Source organism: Diachasmimorpha longicaudata, chromosome 5, assembly GCF_034640455.1.
Source record: "Diachasmimorpha longicaudata isolate KC_UGA_2023 chromosome 5, iyDiaLong2, whole genome shotgun sequence".
NCBI lineage: Eukaryota > Metazoa > Arthropoda > Insecta > Hymenoptera > Braconidae > Diachasmimorpha > Diachasmimorpha longicaudata.
This window is the reverse complement of record NC_087229.1, coordinates 10,823,260-10,836,479: the sequence shown is the minus strand read 5'-3', so window position 1 is coordinate 10,836,479 and position 13,220 is coordinate 10,823,260. Positions and strand designations below refer to the sequence as shown.

Below are 13,220 nucleotides of genomic sequence, written 5' to 3'. Positions count from 1 at the left end.
AGCGTCAGAAGCAATTCTGCCAGTCCACCTCGTACACATCACATACACATACATACACGAATACACGTACACATATTTATTTCACACAGAACTAGTGCTCTACCTGCGCCAGCATTGATTCACCCTAAACCAATTGCGCGTTTAATTTGTTTAAGCGCTGGAAACGATTGATTTTTGCAAACGACAGACACAAGTAACTTTAATAATTCTAAAAACGTCTGGTGTAAACAATTTAAGGTGAATTGAAGGCTTGATCCCCTTTGTTTCTACGCGCATTCATTTTCGCACGAGTGGCGCAGATTGCTTTGTTCTTCAGGATAGGGGGATAACAGTGGAATTCGTTGGTGTTTATTTATCATTGTTATTAATAAGTCAGTGGAAATTAATAGTCGGTGGGTGACTTTGTTCCGTGAAATCTGGGGAAAGGTGAGCACAGAGTGACTGTCGTTAGTTAATGAGCAAGTGCGTGAGTGCTTTGTTTTGTATTCGTCGAGCAGCTGATCGACACATCTGATCAGGCATTGAGTTTTTTCCTTTGTCCCTGCGGTCGGAGGAGAAACAGTTTCCTAGAACACGCCACTACAGCTGAATGGTATTTGACAACTGTGGAGATCCCTGTAAATTGATATTTTTTCCGCACTGAAGTACTGATGAACGAGGAGCATTGGTGGTAGATGAAGGGTTGGGCAACGGGGGCCGTCCTCGCGAACTGTAGGAAACGTGGGGTACGGCCCCAACTGAGCTGACTAACATCTATAGTCGTCAGTCTTAAAGAGAATAAGGAAAATTTTGAAAAGGGAAACGAGGAGATACAAAATGCTGTACATATTCCATGTTGACACTGGGGCTACTCTGACTTTTGACATCAAACTTGCACTCCAAAGGTAATTGGCTTGTTTTCATGAAATTAATGCCCTGGGAAACAGTTGACGATATTCAAATAATGATTATTAACCCTCATTAAATGATCCACAAATCTGTTTGGATTTCATTTTAAGCATATAAAATTAATGAATAAATCAAATTTTAATTTATATCGATGGATAGAGCAAGAGAAAAACTGGTGTACTGTTTTAAATCAAAATGGATTGGAAAATTTGAACATTAAGCAACATACAGACAGGAACGTAAGGAATTGCGGAACATTTCATGTCCGAATGTTGGAGAGCCGATCCCCCCCCCCCCCCCCCCCATTACAACGATTGCAAACACCTGAAGGAAGGCGATATTCCTTTTCCATTTTCCAAAAATCCTAATTAGAGTGCATTTTATTGATTTTTAATCGAGTTATATGAGTATTAAAATAAATTTCAAAAACGCTTATTTTGTTCAGTTGTTCCCCCATAGTTTTTTTTTACATTATTCAGGTGCAATTGAAATAAATTCATGGACAGAAAAGAAATGAAAGTTTTTTTTCTTTTATATGATTTTTCTTATTTCATATCGTAAAGAGTATGGAATGCGCAAAATATTTAGTGTCCAGGAAAGTGGAGAGATATTGAAAGTCCTTTCTATCAAGAGTGAAAAGTAAACTTATTGGTTTTTTTCTTTTTTTTCTTCAGTTTTTATGATACAACAGAAGGGTCAAGCTATTTATAGATATTTTTCATCTGTAAAACGAGCCATTATTTCATAATCATGGAAGAATATTTCTAAGTATTGTTTGAACGTTTCATTAAACAATAACATTGATAGTTCAATATTATTACGTATGATATTTCCAATAATAGTACAAATAGAAAGGACCTTCAATTGCCATCATGATACAATATTATTGGGCATGCTTTGTTCCAAATGCCCAATTAGAATAGCATTGATCATTCAGTCATTTGATATGCAAAATGTTAGTGGCACGTGTTCCCATTTTCGAATGACTTCAACTGAAACAATCACATTGAAAAATAATAAAAGTGAGTAGAAAAGCAGCTGGGATCAATGTCTATCGATATGCAATTACGCCACGACTTTTCCGGTAAAATTGCAACTAGTACATGAATCTTCTGATGAAATATTCAAGGATGCTTACGTATTATCGAGAACTTGGCGACAGTTTGTAACGGATGTATGTCTAAGCGTTGATGCAACAGCCCACTGAGCTTTGCATGCGTATTAGTATATTTGTGGTAACGTCAATTAAATGTAGATGATGCGTTATCTTCCAAATTTAAGAAAAATATTTTTTTTTACAACCAACCTCGATAAAGAGTGAATCAATCGTCATTTCGAATAGCATTGTGTCTTTTTTAAAGGCAGATTTCGTTGAACCCCATCTAACGAGATAAATTGAAATTTGATTCATTCATTAATTTTCTAAAATTTCTAGTCCACAGAATATACATATCCAAAGTGTTTTATTTTCTCATTGAAAAGAAAATTGAGCTGTTCTTCATTTACCGCAGCTGATACTATCCTTAACGTTATTCAATCGGCTCGATAAATTTTCAGTAGAAATAACTAATTTTTTCGGGAACGAAATTTATTTATTTATTTATTTGACGTCGATAAGTTTGTAGTTCTATCGATCGAAAAATTAGTGAGGATAGATGAAATTAATATATTGACAGGTATTGTTGTTCTCTGGATTCATGTTAAATAGGACATTTGGATTTAACAAACGAGATCTAGTTATGCATAACCCTATTCCCACTTATCTATGTTTCTCCCATCAGTTTAAATTAATTTTTCCACCACCGAGCTTAATAGACCGAAGGAAAGGTCAATAAAAATTGTAGGATTTTTCATATTCTTTCTCTCAGTGTGGCGGAATTGAAGGAGGCTATTGAACGTGAATGCGGAGTACTTGCTGTTCACCAAGTGCTCCTGATGAGCGGTGGCGAAAGTTTGGAGCCTAATGCACGAGTTTGCTCGTATTCAGCGGGCACTGATACTAATCCAATTTATTTGTTCAGTAAAGCTGCTATCGAGAGTCAAGTACCGCCTGTACCGCACACTGATTACAGCACTGGTGAGTTGTTTTGATCTGAATATTGATTTTCATTAGTTTCATTCATGGCTTTGTCAAAAAACTTGGAAATAATTTCAAAATATTCAGTTTTAACTCATTATAATTAAGAAACATTGTAACATCGGAATACTGTGTGTAAAGACTGCAGTATCGATATTATACACTAGGTAATACCATATCATTTTCAGTTATTTGGAATATTTTGTCCATCTAATTTCCGTAAATCCATTATCAAGTCCATTTTCTTCCGTCGACGAAATCCACGTTTTTCTACAAATAAATAAGAAGTAATAGAAAGAGTCTGAATGAGAATTCTCAGCAATTTCGTCAACAAACTGGAGTAACACTTTATTTTCAATCGCTTAGGATATCATTTCTATTTGATTCTCCCCCAATCTCACACAAAGCGAAAGTAATGTAGCACTTTAACAATACCCATTCCATTTTCTTCTCATTCTATAATAAATTCTAAATATACGTCAGGCTGGAATTGCAACTCAGAATGCCAACATTGAGCGGGGGACAGCAGACTGTGTGACGCCAAATGAGTGGCGATTTTCACTCACACAGTGATACCACTTGATCGTGTATCCAAGTAATACAGATATCACATTAGATTCCAGTAAATGACGGCTGCGTAATCCAATAGCGCGCGTGTATTGTGATCGTGGATCGAGGACATACCCAATCATTGCGTAACTCTCGCGGTGATAAAGAATGGTGGATCACGATAGAATAGGTGAAAATTCTGTTAATGACTTGATGATACTCTCACATCGAAAAAAAATTCACAACTTTTAAAATATATTTTTATCGCCGCCGTTTAGGCTTGTCACCTTGATTGAGTAATTAGGAATATCGCATAGTGAATTCGTCGAGTGATTGATAGCGCAATGACCCTTGGCTTGATCAATGAATTATCAGCTGACCGAATTCGTAATGAGTTCGGGGGTCAAATTAATTGAAGTATTTATTAAAATAACTTATGAGATCATCACAAATGACACAAATTGCGATAGATACACTCTGAACCTCATTTATTTAATTCGTTTATGAATAATATTTCTTGGCATTACTGTAGCCAGTCAATCTCATTTTAATAAGTAGTTTCTTCAATATAATTGATGATTTAAGTAGTAGATACTTGTGAACAAGATCTCAATGATTGTATCTCTACTTATTATGACACATTTCATCATACCATTTTCTTTGGAAATTATTCATCAAAACTCATTTTATTATTGCACAGGTTCTCATAACTCATTTCCACTGTCAGATGTAATAGAAATATAAATGTTGTGAACCCTGTACCTAATTAAATAGCCACGCAATCAACACTACTGTAAAATAACTTCAAGACAAAAGGAGAAAAGATATTGATATTGTTACTCGCTCCATGGTAGAAATGTAATTATTATTATGATCAAAAGAAATTTAATGAAAAATGGGAAAGGTGTGGTCAACTTTGAACTGGAGTTTTTTCATCTTCCATTACGCCAGTTAAACTATAAATATAGTTGGTGCTCTTAAAAGTAAATAATAAAAGAATATTAATCAATGAATTTGGTGATCCTCACATTTTGATCGAAGATATTAAAAAAATATGAAATATAAAAAAAATTGGGAATCACAATATTTTTATAAGGATTAATTTGTCTCTCATTACAATTACTGCGATTTATTTTACTATTCAGATGTTGACCTCGTGGAGCAAATCACTGCATCTCTGGTGATGCCGGCAACGTACAGCACCCTTGTCGCGAGAGCACAGTTGGCCCAGCAGTGTTGTGTCATTGCTAGAGAGCAGACAAGAACGTGTGAACGACTTGTGCATGATCAGCATCTTCAACAACAGGGCTGGGCTGCTGTGGTTGCCAATTTGGAGGATATAACTCAGATGTTTCAATCCAAGGCTGATTTACTCCAACAGAGCTTTACACATTATTTGACAGAACGAGAGCAACACATGCAATTGTTGAACAATTTCAACACAGACCTAGGAACCCTCTCAAAAATTCCAATTCTTCCAGCCCTTCGTGCACAGGCAGAGGGTCTCCTGAGCCCGGATGAACAATCGTCGGACCACCAAGAACACCAGGACGATCCAGATGAGGTTCTGAGTCTCCTCCGTTGGATCTCGGCTAAAGACAATCAGAGTAGTCTCGAACAAGTTGCTGAACAATGCTCCCGAGGTCTCGAGCAGTTTGACCAGCGAATGATGGAGGCACTGAAGAATGATGTCGGCGCTGCCATTCTGGGATCTAATCGCCCCGAAATGAAAGAAATCAAGGGCCTGGGAGAGAGGCTTTTTGCTCTTGAACAACTGTTGAATCAGACAAAGAAACTCGTTCAAGAGCAGGGAGAATTGGCCCAGGGATTCCTGCAGAATCAGACACGTGCCAATAATCTTGGCGATCCCAGTGTTCTTCCTGATTTGTGCGCCTCCCATAGGCGTCAATTGATGGTCATGATGGAAAATCATTCACAGCTGAGGGACATTCGGCGTCGGTGTACCCGAGCGAAGGAAGAACTCTCTGTCAATATCTATCACAGACTCAAGTGGATCACTTATGTTGAGAACAAAATGATGGAGGTTGATGGAAAGCTCGTTATGTATCACGAAAATCTTAAACGTTTAAGGCGTCATCTGGAAGTGCTCCAACAAATTCATCTGGCTCCGCATATGTACGTCACTGCTGTCTCTGAGGTTGTAAGGAGGCGAACTTTTTCTCAGGCGTTTCTCGTTTGGGCGAGCAATCTGGCTTGTCAATTACTCACGGTACACAGTGAAGAGATTGAGAAAAGAAGGGAATTTCATAGCAAATTCGAGGGACATTTCTTGAATACTTTATTTCCCGGGCTCGAGGATACACCACCCCCTTTTGCCACTCAAGCTCCTACGGTTTTTGATAGCCAACTGCCTAAGGTAATTTTTTCACTAATAATTTAGCACTGTCCGGGTTTTAAGGTGAATTCATTTAATTCAATTATTTATCTAAAATTATCTTTTCTTTATCGACTGAAATTAATTTTGCTTTTTTGGCAGTTGACTGCTGAAGATATGCAGTCTCTGAAGCATCAGCTGCCTGATCTTGCTGGCTCGGTTTCCACACCTGATTTGAACAGCATTACCCAGTTCTTCTTGTCAAAAAGCTTCAATGAAGGAAGTGGAGATGGATGCAAGGATAAGGTGGAAGAGAGCACGTTAATGCCGGTGGATATCGATAGCAAGGGAGGACAGAGAGAAACGATTGCTATGACCCCTGACAGGTAATTTTCAATTAATTATTAAAAAAATATATATTTTCAGGAATTATAAAAATGAGTAGTTTTTATACCTAAAAGCTTCTTTTATAACTTATTTGTATTTGTTGGTTTCCAAATGTATTGTATAAATATGGTAAAAAAACGAATAAAATTTTTTATTTTCACAGAGTTGGTTTTGAGTCGGAGACTGACATCGAGGAATTCGAGAAAATAGTTCAGGGAAAAGATGGCAAGCCCACATGTTACGAGACCAAGGACAAATTGACAAAACAATTGGAGGTTGGTGGTTCGAGGAGCGTGTCCCCCACATCCTCAATATCCACTAACATGTCATCCTTAAATTCGCGCGTTGATTTTAATCGTTCAACTGCACTGTGCCCATTAATCGAGTGCATTGAAATTAATGAACCGAGTACCTACCCACTCAATCCCCTGACAAATGCCAAGTGCGACGGCCAGCTCAGTCAGCCCAACGGACAGCTGGAGAGTGGAGATAGCAGCCCATTCGGGGAAGCAACAAATTGTGATTTTTTGGGTACTGAATTTTACATGGATGAGTCCTTGCCGAGCAGTCTCAGCGAGCATCACAGTGATGGTCATCATCAGGCCATTGTTAATCTTCTTCAGGTACTGGATCGAAATTTTCCAGATAAAAAGATCACAGTCGACAAATCAGCCATTGTGAATAATATACATATTTTTTTTGTTTACTGTTCGAGATTTAATTTGTTATTATTCGTTCTCTTCTTTTACTTTGATATCTAGGGGCATTAAATAATTCCACATCGTCCAGCAAACTCATATTTTTACGAATTATGTTTAATGGTGCCGCTGAAATGATGAATCTCTCTTTGTAAAACAACACTTATTTGAGATATTATTCTTCAGATATAAAGAAATCCATAATTATATTTTTCTTCAGCAATTCTTGTATCTTTCAGCATGTTCGTGAAAATATTTTTCTCCCGTTAGAATAAATAATCAGCTACAGCTGTTTATTTCTCCTTAGCTCCAGTAGTTTGAAACATTCACGGGGAGGAAGAGTGGATTAACTTTACAAGCAAGTAATCATTGTTTCTCACCTTCAGTGTTCGCAAATCTAGAAAGTTCTAGAATGAAATTGCGGATTGATTTTAAACTAAATATACTTAGTTTTCATTTTATGGGGATGATAAAAAACACGACCAAAACCACCATTAAACGAGAAAGGGTTTTTTTAGGTTCGGGCGAATCTTTGCAAAACTGATCGATTAAACAGTAATTGTGAAGAACTAAAGTTTCTAAACCGAATCTACTTATTCTCTTCGCTTTGTCGCCTTTTTTTTCAGGATGTAGCTGATGCCGTCGCACACACACACACAGCCACACACACACACACACATTATATATATATATATATATATATACACCCCCCCCTCCCTCAACACTATTTGTTACTAATGAAAACAAATTTTGTGAAACTCAGGGTGCTCGGTTCTACACTAGTTTAATTAATTGAAATTAATCCACATAATTCATAAATAAAATATCTCCCCCATTCCTATCACTATCACTATCATTACCACCATCAGCAGATACTGAACTTGAGCACGTGAAAATGAAGAGCATTGACTGATGCAAAATACTTCTCTGTTGTTTTCTCCAACAATATGTTCTCTACCTTATAATTTCAGGAGAATCTCGGAAACACAAGGGCCGAAGTTGAACGGCTAAGGACGATCCTTCGAACGGTGAAGACAGCCATGAACGACGCGGTGACAGTATTTCGTGACGAATTGGCAGTTCTCAGGGACAAAGTTAATGATAATAAGTGTGGAATTCACGAGATGACAGAGCGTATTGGCCAGACATTGACAGTACAATCGCGAGAGTGTGAACGGGCATTACGAGAACGTGAGCAAGAATTGACAGTTGATCACGAGTTGGAATTAACAGATGCCAAGAAGATATTGGGAGTTCGTGACGAAGAGATAAACAATTTGAAGCGTTCTATCATGGATAAAGACACTGAGCTGGCTGAACACGAACGTTTGGTCGCTACAGTGCGGCAAAAATTGGACACTCAACAGGAGGAAATGAGGAATATTCAGTTGGGGTTTCAGGCGCAGTTAAAAGACGCCATTGAGCAAGCAATAATTGATAAGGAGAATTCACTGGAGCAGAATAATCAGGCACGCCTCGTGGAGATAGCTTCACTGACCAGTGCTTTGGAGCAGTGTAGGCAGAATGTCAAGGAGCTAGAAGATAATCTCGCCAATGCCAGGTCTGATCAACTGAAATTGTTGAAGGAGGCAACAGACAAACTACAAATGGAGCATAAAACTGAATTAGAAACTATCAGAAGTCGGTTTAAACTCATGGCTGCGTCGACCGTTATGGAGAGGAGTCCAAGCGACTCGAGTCTTGAGAAGATCGAGAGGCCTGATGTTATTGAGCTTATAAATCATGAGGCTATACTGGCGCAGACTAAGGAGGATCTCATTGCAGAGAAGGTCGATGCTGTCAGAAAAGCCATTGAGAAGGAAACGGTTGATTTCGAGGCAAAGTTGCAATTTGGTTTGAGGATGGTTGAGAAACAGATGGGGGAGGAGGCTGAGGCTCACAGAATAAGAGAAACTGCCTTGGTTGAGGAATGCGAGAAATATCAGGAGATAATAAGAAGACTCACTGAGGATGATTCTCGCATGCGCCAGACACTATCCGAGAAAGTGGAGAAATTGGAAGAGGAAAAACATCGTTTGGAGAAGAAAATGGCGACAGAGAGAAAGGTCCTGAAACAACGAGAGTCACAACTACAGGAATTACAGGCAGAAAGAAACGAACTTCGCCAAGAGCTCACCGAGGGACGTATAAAAATCAGCCAGAGTGCTGAAGCGATGGTGGATGACGGATTCAAGTCCCTCATGTCCATCAGCAAAGACGATATTGACGTATCGGAATCCAAGAAAGTGCGACTGGAGGCTAATACTGCTGAATGTTTAACGAGACGTGTGGAGTCTTTGGAAATAGACAATAAGAGACTCGCTGCCACTCTGCAGGTGGTCCAGGAGTCCAAGGAGGCAATCGAGGCGAAATTCGAAAGTCTCGAGGCTGATAAAATCCGACTAGAAGTAGAACTCGTCAAAGAACGCTCTAGGCGAGGCTTTGTCACTGATATTTCCGCGTCCATTGATGGACGTGACAAAGAGATGAATACTTCGGTGGCTGTTGTTTCCGAGTCTGGAAGCGCTGAAGCTGGCTCTTCTGATCATCAAATTAGACAGGATGCTACTTTCAGATATCGAGAGAAACTCATCAAGAGCACCACCAATCTTTTTCAACAATCATGCATCAGTCTTAATAGCTGCAACCCTGGCGATTCGGTGATTGTTTTGTGGGACACGGATCATAGCAATTATATTATTCTACAGGAATCACGGACAATGTATTTTTTGCATTCTGAGTGTATTGATACGCTTAAACTCAGACGGGAGAGCGACGGACTACCCAAACAAATTTATGTTCTTGGGGAGGTCATTGATAAACAGTATTGTCACGCGAAAAAGGTACTTATTGTATAATTTTCCGAATTTTTATTATAACTTAAGAATTAAATTTCACTACGAAAAATTTTATGTTACAAAAAAAAACTTTTCTTCTTATTTCAGTCCGAAAATCGTTACCATGTTCCTCAAGGTACCAAATTTTATCGAGTCCGTGTGAAACCAATCCAGCGAGACTTGGATCTAACAACCTCATCCTCCGACACGAGCCAGCAGTGAGTCAACCTTTACAAATCAATAAAACCACAATTTCCGAATCAAAAATCAATCTCCTAAATCAGAATCACAGAAAAAAAAAACAAAATGAAATAGAATGCGCTGTGATTGCATACTCGTGTCATGTAGTTATCCAAAAGTGCTGATTTCAAGTAAGCATGATCAGAAATTGCAAATAAAGTTTTTCATTCGTTTTCGCGATAAAACGAATTTATTTAAAAATAAATAAATAACTCCAATATGGAGATGTGCAGTGGCGTTTTATTGTGATAGAGTTGGAGTGTTGGATAATTATGGACTGCATAAAGAATTTTTAAAGCAAAACGAAATAAAATAAGATTACTTAAATTTTTATTAACAAGAGTATAAATTTCCTCACAAAAATGTCAAATTTAGCGCTAAGTTTTGCAAAAACAATTTGAGTAATAATAACGAGATCGGACAGAAAAAATGAAGAGAAAGCTGTGTGTTTTCAATAGAAAACAAAAAACTATTTCATACGTGTGGTGAGCTAGATGCTGACTATTCACAATTACATATATGATACATGTGTGTAATTTTGCAATTGTACAATATTCAACGTATATGCAGTTACAATAGATCTCACAAATAAAACTGAAAAATAAAAAAAAAGTATTCATTATTAACGTATTTCAAACATTGGATCATGGGTGACATTTGAATAGTTATTAAAGAATATTCAGAAACAATCATGAATCTTTCTAAGGACCATTTGAAAATAGCACACGCAAATAGATCTTTTTGTTCGTGAAATAACAAATCGTATATAAAATAGCTGTGATCGTTAGAACTATAATAACCTTTTTCACCCTTCAATCGTAGTTTTTGAATTTCAACTGTGGAAATGATTGACGACCGAATGGAATGCAGGAGAAAGTATCCGATGAACTTCGTGCATTTTACCCATTTTATTGAAAATTGTGGGTTTTGAGATGAAAAATTTGCCCATAGATTGGCATTTCAGTCTATTAATTGTAAATCTCGAATCCCAAATTGTCCTTTTATTTTCCCCTCCAATCAATTTATGGGTAATATTTTCATGCTGATATACAATTGATGTCAAAGGACCGTACCTACCAGGGATCAATAATTCCTGTGATTTTCTGGAGCAATGGTAGAAATTTTTTGTAGCTGACAGATTAAATAGCGTCCTGATTCGTCACATTGTCTTGCAGTCAGAATTAAAAATATTCTTCTCGTTTTTCTCATCGCAGATTAATCAGATTCCATCGTTTTTAAATACTAAGTTATTGTCACTGTTTTCTAGATTAGGAGGTCGAAAGAATAAAAGATTTTGTGAGAATGAGAGTCATGGATCAAACGCCTAGTGTTTTGCTATTTTCCTTTTCTTTTACTTTTTTTTTTTAATGAATCGATATGATGACAGAATTTTCCAAGCATAAAATACTAATCTAAAGTTTATAAATTTTTTACACAGATATTAAATTTCTGGCGTCATTCGGTGCATTAAAAATGTTTCTTCTGGGAGTCATACAACAGGTGGTTCTCGACTCATCTGAGAGGAATTATTCATTTTTGGTACCTGATGTTAATTATGCGTTATCCATCACAAATTAAATCATTTGGTGTGTTCGATTCATGATATTTATTTACTAATTTTTTCGCAGACTTTTCATTGATTTCTATCCAAGTGTGAAGGCTTTCAGATTCGTAATATCAAACAAACGTGCCTGAAAAGGGTTTATTATAACCGTGATATCATAATTTAGATGAAAACATTGAAATATGAAAGTTTCGCCTGCTAAAGTAACTCCTTCAGTAGATTAACAATAATTATTCTCCGAATGTCTCACGCTTGAGGAATAGTCATTACCACGTAGATTGCCTTGTTATACACTTCTCATTTCTCAACCAAAAATAACTGAAAAAAAATGATGAAAACCATGATCTTCATTTTTTATTATTATTAGTTCTTCAAAGTAGAGTAGTGAGATATCTTAGTGGATTATTTTTTCACTTGAATCGTAAATCTGTAGATCTTATTGCCTTATCTTCACGCCCGCTGAGTAACTTTATCTGTGTTATATTTGCGGAAATGGGCAGAAAAATAATTTTCACTATTAATATTTCAGAAACGCATTAATGATTAATGCAAAAAAAATTATATACGTTATATTATTTAATTTCATTATTTTGCCTTTCCTAAAAATATACAATTAATGAGATAATTTTATCATTAATTAAAAGAGTATTCACTTATGTGTTCCTATAATTACTGCTTCATAGAGTATAAGAAAGTTGTAGGTTCTGATTATTATCGTTAAAAATATTGCGATAACCCTTGACCAGTGTACCAGGATTCATTAGTAACTAATAGAATAATGAAAATATTTTGGTTGTCATTATTGATTAAATGAGCATTGAAAAATATTTTTAATTTGATTATCGATTTGAACAACAACAACAACTCATTTGAAATATTCAAGTGAGACTTATGACGAGATCGATACATATCTATAACCAATATTTTTCTTTATTGTTAATTATTACTCATCGATGTTCCATGGAAAAAAAAACTTGAATTTCTCATTACTCATACATTATATCGTGGAAAATATCTGCAGGTTATTAATAATTGAATAAATATGTTTAGTTGTGATGGAAATGTTGGTGAAAATTATTATTGTGCTGATTTGTGCATCTATGCAATTTTATTTCGTGACGGTAAAGGTACGATTAACAAAGTGTATTTGATATTTCAGCAGTGTAATAGTGATCACTGTGAGCTTAATGTTTTTTTTTAATGATCTAGAAACATAACGCACTATTGCATTCAGAATGTCGACGAACGATTGAGAGCTGTGGTTAGTCTTATTAAGAATCACAATAGAAAAAAAAATTAATATTTGTATGGAATTGTGAAAATTTAAGTTTATTCTAAAATTTTTTCGAATACTATGTTCGATGCGACGAGCTCACGACTTGTGTCATCTTTCATTTTCACGAAGTATCAATACTGATATAAAATACAAGGGAGGTAATTTCATAATGTTAGGTTGGTAACTACAGACTCTTCATGGCGGGTCCGTATGTACTTTTGTGAGATAATTATAATGAAAAAGAGAACAATGTGAACGTGATAGTATCTGTTACACAATAAACGAACGAAATAATAATCATCAATATGAATAAAAACCATTTGACTTTTTAACCGATTTTTTAAGGTAATTTATTTATCTCACCTGTCC

At 36.4% G+C, this 13,220-nt stretch overlaps 1 protein-coding gene across 3 annotated transcripts; it reads left to right on the top strand.

Moving 5' to 3' along the window:
• The first annotated feature begins 22 nt into the window (after positions 1–22).
• Positions 23–13,187, top strand: LOC135162477 (RB1-inducible coiled-coil protein 1-like). Of its 3 annotated transcripts, none has more exons than XM_064120976.1 (7): positions 23–884; positions 2,733–2,965; positions 4,660–5,891; positions 6,012–6,235; positions 6,400–6,859; positions 7,906–9,777; positions 9,880–13,187. In XM_064120976.1, exons 1-7 carry the CDS (start codon positions 817–819, stop codon positions 9,991–9,993), a joined length of 4,203 nt encoding a protein of 1,400 aa, XP_063977046.1. In that variant the 5' UTR covers positions 23–816; the 3' UTR covers positions 9,994–13,187. The 3 variants fall into 3 exon arrangements, with proteins under 3 accessions (XP_063977046.1, XP_063977047.1, XP_063977048.1); XM_064120977.1 differs by having other exon boundaries at positions 24–884; positions 2,757–2,965; XM_064120978.1 differs by having other exon boundaries at positions 25–884; positions 6,400–6,511.
• The last annotated feature ends 33 nt before the right edge of the window (positions 13,188–13,220 follow it).

Bases quoted from the DNA above. Each gene is read 5' to 3' on its own strand.
- LOC135162477 (XM_064120976.1), top strand. From the start codon at position 817: ATGCTGTACATATTCCATGTTGACACTGGGGCTACTCTGACTTTTGAC. The intron at 885-2,732 runs GTAATTGGCTTG...TAAAAATTGTAG, and splicing joins ATCAAACTTGCACTCCAAAG to GATTTTTCATATTCTTTCTC. The intron at 6,860-7,905 runs GTACTGGATCGA...TTATAATTTCAG, and splicing joins CCATTGTTAATCTTCTTCAG to GAGAATCTCGGAAACACAAG.